The sequence below is a fragment of the Loxodonta africana genome, chromosome 19, assembly GCF_030014295.1.
Source record: "Loxodonta africana isolate mLoxAfr1 chromosome 19, mLoxAfr1.hap2, whole genome shotgun sequence".
NCBI lineage: Eukaryota > Metazoa > Chordata > Mammalia > Proboscidea > Elephantidae > Loxodonta > Loxodonta africana.
Window position 1 is genome coordinate 17,147,324 of NC_087360.1, and position 16,764 is coordinate 17,164,087.

General features: G+C 40.2%; 1 protein-coding gene across 6 annotated transcripts in view; it reads right to left on the reverse strand.

Moving 5' to 3' along the window:
* The window catches only part of CIT (citron rho-interacting serine/threonine kinase), a 174,344-nt gene that overhangs the window by 65,768 nt on the left and 91,812 nt on the right, over window positions 1-16,764 (reverse strand). For all 6 annotated transcript variants that reach the window (XM_010598935.3, XM_023559453.2, XM_010598934.3 and 3 more), the window contains 7 exons: window positions 15,876-15,995; window positions 10,923-11,093; window positions 10,348-10,398; window positions 9,781-9,834; window positions 7,666-7,806; window positions 5,644-5,769; window positions 2,114-2,209 (listed from right to left, as the gene is read on the reverse strand). In XM_010598935.3, the coding sequence (XP_010597237.1) occupies window positions 2,114-2,209; window positions 5,644-5,769; window positions 7,666-7,806; window positions 9,781-9,834; window positions 10,348-10,398; window positions 10,923-11,093; window positions 15,876-15,995 (759 nt within the window). The remainder of the gene's footprint in view (window positions 1-2,113; window positions 2,210-5,643; window positions 5,770-7,665; window positions 7,807-9,780; window positions 9,835-10,347; window positions 10,399-10,922; window positions 11,094-15,875; window positions 15,996-16,764) is intronic.

The following is a 16,764-nucleotide window of genomic DNA, read 5'->3' on the forward strand; positions in this document are numbered from 1 at the left end:
TTGTTTGAAATGGGAAATTCCGCTGTGGATATCTAAATTAATCTGAGACAGAACATGGCTTTTTACAAGAGAGTCAATATAGTCACCCAAATCATAGAACGAATCTTACAAAGGGTTTTATACGTATTCTGCAATCTGTTAACTACCATATTAATTCTCATAATTTTCTGAAAATCAGTTTATTCCAAAGATAAAAGTCTAGAAGTCAGTAAGAATTCAAACCAAAGTGATTCGTATATAAAGTTTAAAATGCACTAAAAGTAGGGGGTCACACTAGACCATTTTGAGGTGACTTCTGGATTACTTGCTTATACCTGCAACAGTAACACTGGAGTAAAGAAAGAAGGCACCAGAGTAGTGATGGTGGTGATGCTGAGTGTGAATATACACGGTTTGGTTCCCCAAAGAAGAGACAGTCAATCCTTTGAGAATACCAACCGAATCAATGATAGGACCATCAGAAAACTTACAAGCCTTCTTCAATGTCTGATTTCTCAAGGACATAAAAATGAGATAAAGGCTTGGTCCAAAATCATAAGAAAAATGTGATATGATTTTAAAGGAAATTGAGAGGCTGGAATCCATTTCTGAAAATACATTGGGTTAGATTATTTAGGCCAGCACTCCTTCTGAAAATAATTTAAAGTATTAAATGAAAATGTAAAAGGGCACAAAGCTGCCTTTAACCTGAGGCATTTGCTAAACCAAATAAATATGAACCTCAGTTTTGATAGCCTCATAAGTTAAGACGAGAGAGAAGTCAAAGCCCAGGGCCCCCCTCCAAAGTGGGCATGTATTTTCACCCAAGGCCTCAAAGAATTCCCACTAATAATTTTCCAAAGAAAATGAGCAGATCGCCAGGCACATAGAAGATAGGCACCTTAAAAAAAGAAGCAGCAAAACAACAGAGCAGAAACAGACCTTCAAATATTTCAGGTACTGGAATTATCAGATGCAGATCTTAAAACAACTGTGCTTAACGTGTTTAAAGAAATAAAAGACAAGTTTGCAAATGACTGCAAGGAATAGTAAAACATCTTAAATAATCTAATAACTTGGAAAAGAACCAAATAAAATATCTACAAATAAAATGTACAATAACTAGAATTAAAAGCTCATGGGTTGGTTTGATGGGAGATTACACACAGCTAAGAAAGCAGCATTAAACTGAAAAAATAAGTCAGAAGAACTTACCTAGAATGTAGCACAGAGAGATAAAGAAATGGAAAACATTTTAAAAGGATACATTGGAGATGATCTAACACATGTCTAATTGAATTTTCAAAAGGAAATGAAAGAAAAAAGGAGGAAGAGACAATATTTGAGACAGAATAGCCAATAATTTTCCAGAATGTATAAAAAATAACTATTCAAAAAGTCCAGCAAATATCAAGTAGGGTCAATAAAAAGAAATCCACATCTAGACACGTCGCAGTAAAGATGCAGAAAGATAAAGGCAAAGAAAAAAAATTAAAGCAGCAAAAAAAAAAAAAAAAGGATTGGTCACTTCTGAAGAAAGCAATAATTAGACCAACAGTGGGCTTCTCAATAGAAATAATAAAAGTCAAAAGTCAATGGAATGGCATCTTCAAAGAGTGTTACAGTAACTGCCAACCTAGTAGTCTGTCTCTAGTCAAAATACCTTTTAAGAATGAGGGTGAAATAAAGACATTTTCAGACAAACAAAATAGAGAGCTCGTGACTAGCAGAGCCTCACTCAAGAAAGTTCTCAAGGATATACTTTAAACAAAAGGAAAATATCCAGGTCTGAGAGTCAGGAAGAAACTTAAAAGCAAAGAGTATGGTAACTATGTGGCTAAATCTAAATTATCATTGACTGAATGACAGTGGGGTTAAAAAAATATTTTAAAGATGGAATTAAGATACTTCAAAATGGCTGAGTTAAAAAAAAATTTTTTTTTTTTTTTTTTGAACTTCAAATACTCAAACCCCACACAGATAACACTCCAAAACCTCCCACAATGGACTGAGGATAGTGTTTACTCGCATCAGTCCTTTGGTCTAGGAAGAAGTGGCCAAAAGTGCCCAGGAAGAGGAGACACTACACGATGCTACAGAAGGAATGCCAGGGGAGATCAGAAAGTGTCTTTACTTTAATTTTTTCCTCGTAGTGCTGCTCTTTCTGTTTCAGGTGCACCTCTAGGTGCTGGGCTGAAACCTGGGCCTCCCGGTGCTTCTCCTCCAGCTCCTGGATACAAAGGAACAGACCATCAGGTATACAAGGGGAAAGGCATAACCAAGGTATGTTAGACATTAACAGGAAACACGACTTTGGTACAGGTACCACAGGTAACAGGCATCTGTTCCTCCATTACTACCCCTAAGGCTCTTCGGAAGGAAACCACCACCAAGACTTGGCCCTGGAGTTTTCCAAGACCAAGCATTGACACATACATACACACACAGCTGGTGGGCTGTGAGGGCTGGGATCAGAAATGTGTCGGTGTGACAAGGTCAAGCAAAGGCAGCTCTTCAACTTTCCACAGAGAAGTAAGAGTCTCAACGGAATATTTGAAAATTTAGTACAGCACAAAGCCCCTGATCACTATCTTATGTCTCAGTCCGTTTTCACTACTATGACAGCCTTAAATGAGAAAAGTAATTTTAATTCATTATTATGACAAAAAATATTTTGTCTTTTTCTCATTACCAAAATTATTGCTCAAGAACCCTAGCTAAGAAAGAAAACTAATGTTATAACTCCAACACATCAAGTTTTAAATGCTTATTTTAACTGACTGGTATGTGGATTGGAGCCCTAGTGGTGCAGTGGTTAAGAGCTCGGCTGCTAACCAAAAGGTTGGCAGTTCGAATCCACCAGCCACTCCTTGGAAACCCTATGGGGCAGTTCTACTCTGTGCTATCGGGTCGCTGTGAGTGGAAATCAACTTGACAGCAATGAGTTGGCTACGCGGATTATGAGAATATCTGGAAATGTTCACAAGATATTATATTTATAGGATCTAATGCTAATGAAACAAAGTAGAACATAAAATACACTGATAATCATGAGGTAAAATGTATACATACATTAAAGATGAGAAGAGGACTTGGAATAATATAAATAGCTCAAATTTAATGTCCTCTTAGTTTTTATTATTAAGTTTTCTGCTTTGAAACAAAATGATAATTCATTTGAAAATTATACTAACTCATTTGCCAGTGTATTATAAACTGGTCTTATAAGAGGCAGCATCCACTCACTGAAACATTCTCTAAATTCGTAGATGTCTGCGGCTACATTAGTTCTTATGAATCTGGACCCATTAGTTAATTACTAATATCAAAAGTCATTACTCTAAGTTTTCATCTCTTTGAGCTATTATGAAATTTCTCTTTGATATGGAAGCAATTACGAGGATTTTGAAGAATGAGGAAATTATACGGGATATGTTCATAAAAGAGGGGGTACTTTCAGATTCACATACACATAAAATGCTAGTGATTAAGCTTTTGAAATTTTAAAGTCTACAATCATTGACTTTGTTTTTGGTGCCATTACAACGTTCAATCTTAAGACCAGGTGCACAAGATGTATTACAGCCTAACAGATGTGATCCAGAAAAGTTGAATGTAAACAGGATTTTAATTAATAAAAACATATTTTAAGGGCTTTATGTGTACTCACTAAAGGATCCCCTTGCAATGACTCCTTTTATTAAAGTGAAAGATTTTGCTGGAACGAGAGCACCATTGCCAGTTCTGAAACTTCTCATCAGAATAGTAAATATTTTAAAGCAAATGACATTCTTGGATTTGTTTCAAAATCATCATTACATAACACTATCAAGGACCACTCTTTGCCCATGTCCTAGATACCAGGCAGCCTATGCGTAGGGTTCTTGAGCAAAAGGTACCTTCAAAGAAACGAAGTCACAACCACAAAGGCACTGAGGCAAGTGGCAAGATACAGTCAAAGAAAGAAATTTGCTTACTTTTTTTCCTAGTTAGAAATCACTTGATAATCATCTTTTCTTATTTTCAGTCCTCATAAAATAGCACATGAATGGAAATCAGAATCTAAAAATAGGTCAAAAACTCAGACACCTGAGATTGGCAATTTTAAGACCAAATTTCTGGGCTATTTATGAACGAGAGGTTTACAGCGCTTGGGTGATCCAAGAACGCAGAACTCCGTACGCGTGCATTCTAACTGCAAGGGAACCTTTAGAAAAGCAGATATTCTAAAATCTGACTTCTTTGTGGTTTGGCATTTTTTGTTGTTGTTGTCATTCTTTTAACATATCTTTTCTATACATTAGAGCAACTCTTCAGTCTTGTGCAAACACTATTGTTCACTGCTGTATTTCCAGCTCCTAGAACAGTGCCTGGCACATAGTAGAAGCTCATTAAATATTTGTTGAATGAATGAATGAACACATCACCATTAAACAGAGAAACACCTTGCAACCACCAGAGTTAACCACTTCGTTTGTACCAAGCAAGGGATAGTGGTGGTGAGATCTAATTTATTCACGACATAATTCACACACTTGACAAGAGCCAAGAGAGACTTGGATGATGGAACAAGAGAACAGAAAGAGTGGACTAACAGTCACATTTGTTTTTGTGTGCAGACATATATATGTATATATATATACACATACTATATGAAGTCTGTGTGTCAGAGCAAAACAATTTAACCAATTTCTCTTTGACCTGTTTGTTCAAGAACATTCCATATATTTATAAATATCTACATAAAAATGCCAAGTTTTGAAGGTTTTTTTTTTCAATGTATATTAAGTAGACAGCTATAAGTTGGCCATTCTTAAGTTCAAAGAGTTGCTGGTGACTCATTTCCCAGAGTGACAGAGAGAGATGCAGTGATCTGCTCACCACCTCGCCTCCTTATGGTGGAGAGGACCAGCCCACTACTTCAGCGTTTCTCCTGGAGGTGAGGTATAAACAGAGTCCAAGTCATCACTAAATCTCTCAAACACTGCATCAGATTTCTAGCTTTTGGACTAAGATCCAAGGAAAGCCCTTCAAAGATTCACCTGCCTTCCACCCTGGCGGGGCAGAACTTAACACATGTGCAAGCATCACCCCAGCCTTCCTTGATTAAGTTCATTTGGTCATCAGGGCCTGAAACAGAATCATGATAATTACGAACCTAACGAAAGACCCACTACATCTAAGGAAATTGAAAAATAAAATAAAATAACCAACTGCAGCAGAGAAAGTGAGTGGGTGAACATGGATCTATGACAAATACTACTCAGAAAAACAATTCTGTATGACTAATTCCTTTCTTCTCCAAAAGCAAGAATCTGGGCTTCGATCTTAAAGGCCTCAATTCCTACAGCTTTTTAAATTGGCCCCACAGAGTTAACGGCCACACAAAGCTCTGCTGGTACAAGTACACAAGTTCATACCTAAAAACTCCAGGCAGTCGCGAACAGCGCAAAAGTTAATACTTAGGGACCTGTCACCAGAGCTGAAATACCCAACATTGGTTATTTATACTATTCTATGATGTGGCGTTTGTTCACTGAAACCACCTCTCCTAATTTACCTGCTCAGTGAAACCTCCCCATTATGGTGCTTAATTCTTACCCCCTTCCCTTTGCAACCTCTAACTTGTTATCTTTTAGCTTTTTAACTTTCGTTCCTGCTCACCAGAATTTTATCAGCCATCTGCTGGATCTGTTGGGATTTTGTCTGGATGTCATCCTTCAGTCTGTTTTCTCTACGTTCCATGGTCTCTAGCCTCTTTACCTTGTTCTCCAGAGAATGTCGGCGTTCCTGTAGATCGTGAATCAATCAGAGAGTTTTAATGGAGTAACCGCTACGGGCATAATGCCTGCACTGAGGGAAAGAGCCCTCAAGAAGCACACACTCCAGTCCAGAAGAAAAGTCACAGGCCCCCGAAGCAATGGCGAAGAGAACAAGACTCTGTAATTCAAGTACTCAGTTGTGTACGCTACAAGAGTGCATTCATTCATTCAAATATTTACCAAGCACCTACTATCTGCAAAGTACCACACTAGGCATCATGGAAAATTCAGAGGAAGATGACATAATTCCTGCCCTTGGAAAAGATAACACAAACACAAATAAAAAGGTTAAAAGAGGGAAGAAGCACAAAAGAAATACATACAAAATGATAGGAATGGTTACAGGCAGGCAAGAGGCCTTTTAACAGTTGAGCAGACGAGTCACAGAGGTGTGAGCTTTGGAGAGGGGTAGCGTTTGGCAGGTTGGAGTGGGAAGGCAGGAGAAGAGGTTGGAAGGTGTTTCAGACAAGAGTTGTGCAGTAGGAGAGACACAGAGATGGTCAAGAGTTGGTGTCGGCAGCAGGTAAGGCCTAGGGTGGCTGCAACACAGGGCGCATTAAGGAAATGAGCTGCAGAAAGGGTGAAAGGCTAGCATCTGTGGGCCATATCATTGAGAGTTTCGTGTACCAGGCTCAAAGGTGTACCTAAGATATACGGAACCCTGAGAAGTTTGTGATGGGGCACAGTGGGGGATGCTGAGAAGCCCTGGGCTTGAGGGCTATGAATCATACAGTGTGTGAGTGATCTGGGAGGAAGGAGATGCTGGAAGCAAGAATGCAAAGAGACTATTACATCTGTTCAGGTAAGAGACAGACGGTCTGGACTATGAGGCAGCTACAGAATCGGGGAGCAGGGGATGAAAGGGAGACAGTATGGCTGTATCTATAGGTCTGGGTAACTCCATGAATGGCAGGTCAAAGAAAAAGCAGATGGCAATAAGGTTTTCAGCCTGGGATGACTAGAAGAATGATGGTGGCCCTGACTGGGATGAGGAGATTGAGAAGGGGAAACCAGCTTGTGGAGAAGATATTGAGTTCAGTCTAAATGTGATATATTGTTGCGACACCCAGAAGAGATGTTAGGGGAGCAGCGGGAAATACAGAAGTGGAATGGGGGTGATAATGACGTCCAAGACACATGTACAAATAGGCTGACACCAACACTGTGACAGGGGAAAGCAGAAGGGCCATCGACAGGAGGACAGGTAATCAACCATGGCACATCCAAACACCAAGAGGGAAGGTGGAGAGAAGTAAAGGCGATATGTCACTTTTATTCTATATTCTTCAGAACTGTGTACGTTTTTCACAACGAGAAGACACTTGTGTATTTCCTACATATTTATATAAATGATTTAACAACAACAACAACAAAGAATTTGAGGGAGACAAGAGGCCCAAAACTATAGATCTGGGAGTCATCAACACACAGGCAATAGGTGAAGCTTTGCAAATCGATATGTTATTAACATTGAGGGAAAAGGGAACGAAAAATAAGGGTACAGAGGGAAGAAAAACTCAGAGGTGGAGTTACATTTAACCCACATAAACACAAGTTCTCCCAGATTAGTGAGAAGGTCAGCGGAAAACAGATGGAAAGAAAAGCTTTCATCAAAACTTCTTTCTACTTGAAGCTGCTGTGATGACTCTTGTTCCCCTTTGGGGAAAACATTTCCAAGCCTCTCTTGTTTCAAAGGGATTTTCAGAAGGGAGGGTGCTCTGGTCAAATGTAAGCGGGTGATGGTTTCACAGATTCTTTCCCTTGTCACAACCAAAGGCTGGTTACAGGTGGTCACAGGTGCTTGCGGGCAGCCGCGCCGGGGGCCCTGGGTTAGTCTGTTGCGAGCCGGAGGTCCCCTGCTCACCTCAGCCTCCACCAGCTTCTTTTTTATGCCTTCAGAAGAATCCTCTCGGTTCTGAAGCTTCTCCAGCTCCCGCTCCGCTCGCTCCTTTGCGTGGCGGATATTCTGAAGTAGCTCGGTGGCCTCTGTGCTGGCTTTTACAGCCTATGAGAACAAAAGGAACAAGAGATACAGATGGCCAAATTTACTCATGTGAAAATACGGTGAGGATGCTCTAGGTGAAAAGAGCAGGTGATACTAGGTATGTAGTGTGTCCATTTTTTCCAAAACATCTGAGCATCTGTTTTATGCTGCCTTCAATCTATTCTAAGAAGCACTTTATTTATTTACTTAAACACTTTAATATCACTGAGTTCAGGATGCCTCCTACCATTGTAATTGGCAGCATTTTTTCTTTCTTAGGGTTCATAAGATAATGGTGTATTTGACAACCATTAGCAACTGAGATTCCACGCAACATTGTGAATGCAAATGAGAAGGTCTACAAGGATTTACATACCCAGGTGTTAAGGGCATTCACCTCTGAGCGTTAATTTTCTCCTTATTTAATTACCTCACTTGCTAATTTTCCCATGGGCCATCTGCACAACTTTTACAAGAAGAAAACAAAATAAAAGCTATAATTTAAACTCTATTCAAGTAAGTAAGTACCTTTCAAAGGGCAAAATAGTCATAGTGTTTATGGTAATTTGTAAAGACACATTTAAGAAAAAAAAAAAGGTAAACCTCTTAAAGTTAATTTTGTATTAGTTCATTTTGGATTTGGGTCTTAACTATACTACAGCTCGTATAAGCATTACAGTAAAGAGCTAAGTTTAAGACAATAAGAATTTTAAATTGCTGAAAATAATTTTTTTTAAGAGAAAACTCTCATTTTGAGACTGGCGCTATTCGATATGGTAGCCAATAGCCACAGGTGGGTTACTGGGCACTTGAAATGTGGCTGGTATGACTAAGAAATTAATTATTAACGTTACTTAATTTTAACTAATTTAGCTGAAGCAGTATAAATGTTAAATTATTGGTACATATAGAAATAATATTATGGATATACTGGGTTAAATAAAACATATTTTCCAAATGATTTCACCTGTTTCTTTTTGGTCTTTTTAACTTGGTTACTAGAAAATTTAAAATTAGACACGTGGCTCTCACTGGTGGCTCAAATGACACGTCTATTGAACAGCACAGTTCTAGAAGAAATATGCAGCACATTTTCACACAAAATTCTGTCTAAAAGAGGGCGGTGGAGGGTTATGCTGGTGAACTCAAGAATAAATAAGAAAGGGTTCTATTAAACCAAGCCCATCAGAGGCATAGTCACACACGTTTGCTATATGAAAGCGCGTGTCTCCGAACCACGTTCATTCTGGCCCTTTTGTTAAGCATTTCCAGTGGTCAACTAAAGGGAGGGCCATTAACACGAGCTTTGCAGGACACGGTGAGCCCTCTCCCAACCCACGTGATGACGCTACAGATCCTTCAGGCTTCCAGTGCACGAGTTACACCAGCTGCCACCGAGCCGATCCCAGCGCGTGACGTCCCCCGCGTGTTAGAGCGGAATCACGCCCCGTAGGGTTTTCAGTGGCTAACTTCTCAGAAGGAGGTCACCAGGACTTTCTTCCAAGACATCTCTGGGTGGACTCAAACCTCCAACCTTTGAGTTACCAGCCGAGCGCATTAACCATTTGCACCAGCCAGAGACTCCTTCCAATGCACAGGCCCTCTCAAAGCTGCTGAATTTCTGACTGAAAGCAGTCTGGGGTGTTAACAACACAAGCTTCTCTTACGAGTGTGCAAAATGAGAAGCCTGGCCTCCTGAGGGGAGTGAAACTGGCCTCTTGGGTTCTGTCAGGTTCTGTCGTAGCATAATTAGAACTTTGACTTGAGAGTCTCACGCAGCTTCGTTTTTAAAAATAAACACTGCTGACACGTCTCAAGGGGGAAAAATGTATTCAGAACTCTGAGATTTTCAGGTAATAGCTCACTCCCTCTTCATTTTCCTCAGTGCTGGGTGACTAATTCTATTTCTTTCTTCTTTACTGCTCTAGGACAAAGTAAAGGAAGGTATTTGGGAATGGGGGAGTAATTTCCAAAAAAAAATCACCCTGGGCTTACCTTTTCCAGTTTCTCTTGGAGCTCCTGAATTTTGAGCTGCTGCTCAGCATTGATCTATAGTCAAAATCCCAGGAAATAAAGCAAAAGGCAAATAGGCATTAATGTCTTGCTATGTTTACTGCAGTCTTATTTTCTTGAGGTTTCTGTGGGGTCTTTTTGCTTTGTTTTCCAGAGCCTACTAATGAACAGTCTTTTAATATCCCAGGGCAAACCTTCACAGGGCTCATCCATCTTTACTATTTCTCTAGGCCCAGCAACATATAAAAAGAGAAGAGAGAATCAAAGTTGCTAGGTGCCTTAAAGCAATAGGAATTTTCATATTTATCTTACTGAGTGTCTGGGTGTATTTGTTGCTGTTAGCAGGCATGTCAAAAAATGAGGTCTCCTTTATCATAACCTTTTAGAATGGCAGCTGGGGCTAAAACTGGTCACCTGCAGGATGACCATCAAAGTAAACCTGGAAGAGAGTTCTCTATTTGTTAGAAGTCTTTGTCAATGACCGGCCACTATATATTAACGTAGAAGTATTATTCTACCAAAAATAGTGACACCAATAATGGAAAATACCTTCTCCAGTTTGGCATATTCTCCCACTTCAGGCTTCCCTTGATCCTTAGCCTGCAATTAAAAAGATACAACATATTGGGAAATCTCAGCAATCTAAAAGTCTCCTAGAAAAGACTACCTATGGTACTTTCTTGATCTCTGTGATCAAAATAATATTGAGTTATCTCACCTTGGGAGACTCAAGTTTGAATCGATGATTGCTGTTAGTTGCCATCAAGTCGATTCTGACTCGTGGCAACCCCATGTGTGCAGAGTAGAACTGTGCTCCATAGGGTTTTTAAGGCTGTGACCTTTCAAAAGCCCACCTCCGGGCCTGTCTCCCCAGGCATCTCTGGGTAGGTTCAAACTGCCATCCTTTCAGCTAATCGTCAAGTGCTTAACCCTTGGCACCATCTAAGGACTCCCTCAAGATAATAAGTTATCTTCTACAAATGAAGACTGAGAGCCATTATTCCCCAAACATATACTCATTGAGACAGTATTCCTTTTATTCTTGCCAAGATCACCCATAAGTCTACCCAAAAAACAGCAGAAGCAGGACTGTGATTTCCCCCTCCTGGAGAGTGGCTGGCTACCTTCATAAGTTTATGCTGACTTTCTGTTGCTTTCCGCTTGAATTCCTCAGCAGCGAGCCGAGACTCTCTCAGCTCTGATTCGTAGAGATCACTCCGTCTTCTTGCCGAGACAAGGTCTTCTTCCAGCTGATTCATCATTAATCTCATTTCTTCCACTTGAGCCTGGTACTCCTAGAGAGCAGGCAATGGAATAAAGGTGAACTTTAGAGCTCCTGAAAGAAAAGACAGGCAGGAAAGATGGAAGAACATCAAGCATTCTTTACCACCAAGGGGGAGACACATTGAAGAGAGATTGGTATAGAACAGACCCAGAGAGAAGGTGAGAAGAATGATGGACACAGGAAGAGACTACGTGAACAAAGGGTGGGGAGTGAGGGGAAAGAGGAAGGATGAAAGAACATTAAATCTTTAAATTGATTTATTGCAGAACAAGTATCATGAGTAAAACCATTTGGAATACATGTGCCTGTAATGAGATCCTTTGAGCAAATACCACACAAAATGCACAGAACCTAGGGCATTATTTTAACACAGGAGAGCTGAAAGGAACTGTTCTTTAAATAAGCAGGATAAACTGCTTACATGTAGTCTTCTTCCAAGGGTAATCATTTATATAGATTTGTCCTTTAGAAGTCATGTGCTTCTAACACAATTTGATACGGTACTAGTTTTAAAATTAACCTTTCAGGCAGCGACGCAAGCGGGTAATTGGAAATCTCAGTGGAAAGAATCTTGGAAGGTGAAACCCATTATGTCAGTTTCTCACCATTAATTTTTCTGGATGCAAAACTGAATGATGAACTTAATATTGCTCCTGAAATTCAAGTCACCCTGAAATCTGGAAGAGTCAGAAAACACCGGCTCTAGTCGGGATAAGCTGTGAGAAAAATTCCAAGGAGAGAAAAATCTTGTTCCCCGGAGCAAACCCTTTAAAGTGATCCAAACGGCCTGACCTTTTGCAAAATGAACTTGTAAAATCAAAACAGAACATTTGGATCAAGGCTTTTCAAAACTGGGGTTTACCAGAACACATGGGTGATGGTTTTGAAAACTTCTGGACAAAGTATAAAAGCAGTCCTTATTACCAACATCAAGGCTAAGTACATGATAACGAATGAGCGTTTATCCAATCCAAGGTGCTTCGAGGGGATACAAAATGAGAAAAATGGGAAGAGAAACCAGGTTGTCTTTCGCATTCATAATATACAGTGAACATCTCTAAGACCTTTCCTTCCCCGAATAACCAGCGTGTTATCAATTGAGCAAACTTTTCTTAAACCAATAATTTGCAATTTATAAATTTTTTAATAATAGGGCATAAAGTAAACCTTCCGCCCCACGGTAACGGAGCCCCCAGGGCACACTAAAGGAGAGGTGACCGTGTTATGAAAATTGGATTGTTTCCAGGTAAGCCCTGCCCTATATCACTGGTTGAGGGGAAAGGATAAAAAAAGTCCAAAGTGGAATGGGGGTCTCATTTCACTCACTCCCACCCAAAAGCATATTGTCATTGATGGGGCACACAGGTTTTCCGGGTGGTGCCTAGTCAGCAGGTGACACTGGATCATATAACCAAAAGTCCTTATAACCTGCTTGTGACGATCTGAACTCACAGACTGGAACATGAGCACGGATGACACAAAATGGTGCATCCTTTACTTGAGGTTGTTCTAGACCCCTCAGCCAGACTCAGGAGCCCTGGTGGCGCGATGGTTAAGGGCTCAGCTGCCAACCGAAAGGTGAGCAGTTTGAACCCGCCAGCCCCTCTGCGGGAGAAAAGACCTGGTGATCTGCTCCGTAAAAATTATTGCCTAGGAAACCCTATGGTAAAGTTCTACTCTGTCACATAGGGTCTCTGTAAGTCAGAAATCAACTCTAGGCACATAACTGCAGCCAGGACTGCATTATGACTGAAATGGCTCTAGGCACTTGTGCCTTCATAGACCCCTTCCTGCATAAAAAAAATATATATTAAAATTTATATTTTACAACTGCATTGATACAAGGACAAATATCCTTACACGAAAATATTTTTGACCTTGAAAGTTCTACTTTTCTTCTGTTTTCAAAGAAATTAAAACATCTTAAAAGTATCGTGGGCCAGGTAATGTTCCTGCTGTACGTAATGGAAAAGTCAGACCTGCCCACAGGCCCAGAGACCAAGAAAGCAGAGCTGGAAGAAATCTTGGGCATTTTTCATCCTCAAGGTCCGTTTTCTTTCTCGAACTTATGTCAGCGAGAAAGCAATGTAAAGTTTGTGTTTTGTCAAGAGTGAGGACACAGCAGCTGTTCCTTCCCCCAACATCCCTCTTTCCTAAGCTGTCAGCACCTGGGAGGAGGAAGGCAAGAACCAGGCAGCATCTTTGTCAGCTCTTAACCTCCTGAGGCTCCCAGCCTGCTACAAGCATCGAAAGGAATTCTAACTCATTTGTTGATCCTCTGTTATTACGCCAGATACTTCAAGGAAATCCTATAAACCCAACAGCTAACCAAATCCCTGCTTGAGGAAAATCAGAGAAGATAATCAGGCTGCTTCCAAGGGCAGCTTAGCTGTAGTATCTGGGCATGGAATAGTTGTGGGTAAGAGCTGAGTGGGGTCAGAGTGGGGAACCGTGGACAAGTTTCCAGGCCACAGAAGGCAAGTCTTCTGAATGTAGCTTCAGAATTTTGTGGGGAGGGAGTATCAGACATGGTCCTACTCGATCGGAAATCCTGAAACATAAATGGCTTGTGTGTTGGCCACACTTTTGTTTCTCTTCCTGGGAAGCGGGGAAAACAGCAACTACTAGTAATGGTTCATGAATCTCACGATCACATAAGACTTTAGGTGTTTTTATTTTAAACCAAATCCAAATACTCTATGAGGAGGAGCTAAGTAGAACCAAAATATTTAAAAAAAAAAAAAAAGCAGTTAGCTGTACAGAAAATTAACATTTGAGAGAAAGAACAGGGAATAAATGCCAAATCTGGGAGGAATCAATATGCTGAAAACCAAATACTGAGAGTTTGCTGAAAGCATTAAACGCTTTTTCCTGGCTTGCAAACATCCTGCTTTCCCAAAACTTAACAAAAGTCATTTTAATAAATTCTTCTTCCGATGAGAAATGAAATCTGAAACCAAGAAGTTTCTTCCCCCCAGTGGAACTTTTAGCAGTCATTAAATCTAAAACTCCACGTGCATGCCAACTGTGATATGAATCATGAAAGACTTTTCTTTGAACTCAACCACCAGCATATACCTTTTCAAAATGTCCTGATAATTGTTTCTATAAAATTCATGGACACCAGCTGCTCCCTCTGGTGGCCAAACACGGGTTTCATTTCCCCAGGCTGTCACCAAAAGTAAATTTCAAAACACATTGAACTCATGGGAGAAAAAAAAAAAAATCCCACCTCTTGAAACTTTTAGGATGAAATGGGTCATGAGTCACCTGTCAAAGCAGTTTTCTCAAACTGTGTGTGGCCTTCAAAATCTCTAAGATTATTGTTGGTATTCAGAAACCTGATAACCATACTGCCAAGTTTCCTATGCACCGTCATTTAAAACATTTGTATTGAGCAAGAAGATATTAACTCCTCCTTAAAAAAAAAAAAATGAAGGTGGTAAATATATTCTGCTGACAAAGCCCCAAGGATAATAATTCTTTCTTTAAAGAGTAATTAATGGATCAAATTATTTGCAGAAGTTTTTTGCATGAGCACGGCCCAGATGGCTACGTTTGCGCTACTCAGAGGAAAAAAATGTTCATTTCCATCAATGTTTCCATTAGATTTTCTGAAATGAATGAGAGTTGCCCAGCAGCTGATAATTCAGCTCTCCAATTACTCACTGCCATCTCTTCATTAGAGTTTCTATTTACAGTTTCTTCAAAAGACAGAAAAATCAATGCCAAAAAGGAAACAATGAAGTGATATAAAAATGAACTATCTAGAGGGAAAAAAAAACCTTTTAGAAAGGAAAAAAAAAAGAAGAGTAGGTTTTTTAAAGATCTCGGTTCTCTTTTCTGAACAGATAGGGGATGGCTTCCTGCACTCAGATATGCTGTGTTCATCCTGACTCGGCCTTAACTGCTTAAACTCACCTTCCAGAATATTTCTTCATGTACGTAAAACTATGAATTATCCTCACTTCTCTCAAAGCTGTAAAGTGTATCTGAAAAGTTTTGAAAATATTTAATATTTTTATTATGTTTTTAATGCTCTGGAGTGAGGGGTCAGCAAACTTTTTCTGTAAAGGGCAGTGCAGCAAAGAGTTTCATCTTGGCCACGTCCACTCTGCTGTAACTACTCACCTCTGCCATTGTAGCGCGAAAGCAGCCACAGAGAATACATAAATGAATGAGTATGGCTGTGTTCCAACCAAACTTTATATATGGACACGGAAATGTGAATTTCATATATTTTCACATTTTGTGCGATATTGTTCTCCTTTTGATTTTTTTTTTTTCCCCAACTACTGAAAAATGTAAAAACCATCCTTAGGCCATAGAAAACAGGCCAGAAACCCATTGCTATAGAGTTGACTCCAACTCATGGCAATCCCATGTGTCAGAGTAAACCATGCTCCACGGGGTTTTCAAAGGCTGATTTTCTGAAAGCAGGCCTTTCTTCAGATGCGCCTCTGGGTGGACTCGAACCTTCAACCTTTTGGTTAGCAGCCGAGCATGTTAAAACTTTGCACCACCCAGGGACTCTAGAAAACAGGCAATGGGATGGATTTGCCCTGTGGGCCAGTTTTCCCAACCCTGCTCTAAACCAAAATTTTTAAGTTTAAAAAAAAAAAGGCATTATGGGGCACAGACTTCGAACAGAGCTGGAACAAGCACTCTGTGATTTATATAAATCCTGGGAAACCTCAAGTTTCCTAATGACCTACATACATCTCTCTCTCTTTTGTAAACACGCCTCTCCTCAAATGAGAGGTCTGCTCCGCTCCCTGGCAAGCAGTCATACCTGCTCTTTGATTTCTTGGAGCTTCCGGCTCTGCTCTCTGATATCGTGGAGGAGCTGCAGTGCTTTGTCATCCTCCTGAGACACTTCCATCCGTGCTTGCTCCAAACTTCGCTTTAAGCTCTGTGGAAAGCAAAAATTTTAATGGGGAGGCCCTTTGGATCCTGCTCGGTTTGAAAAGATTAACTGAGAGCTGCGAGCTGCGAGCTGCTTCGCAGACACCAAGATGATTTCCGGTGATGGAGCCAAACTTTACAGCTTCCAGGTTGGTTGCTGGTTCCGGTTTTCATCCTGTAGAACCCCTTGGTTCAAGAAACATCATCTCAACTTTATGACCTTACAGATCGAAGCCGAAATTACATCAATCTGCCTCTTACTACCATCTACCTGTCCTGATGGATACTTACTTGTATGTTCAGGACCAAACACTAACAAGGTCTCTGAACCATTATAACCACCATTGGGATGGCTACCCTCCTTTTTCTTCAACTTTGGTTACTTGAGGGCTCTCAAGCACATGTCCCTCTTTCAAAGTAGACACTACTTCATTCTCTGCCCAGTTGTCAATACAGACTCCCAACTAGTCTCCTGGCTTACGTTTCCTGAACACCTTTTATCCATAAGGTTCCCTCCATGCTTCAATGGCACTGAAATATATATCTGAAATACATAGCTGAATAACTTCACCCACCACTGAAACACAGCCAAGTCTGAAATGGAAACATAGCAGTTATTCTTAATTAGCCACGCTCTATAGATTTCCTCTCCCTTGCAGGAAAAAAAAAAAAACTTTTGAAATGTGTGATTCAACTTCTTAAGGCTGTTTTAATTGGGCACATTAAAAAACACCTGAATGAAAAATTTAACAAGACAATGGAGAAGACAGGCTATT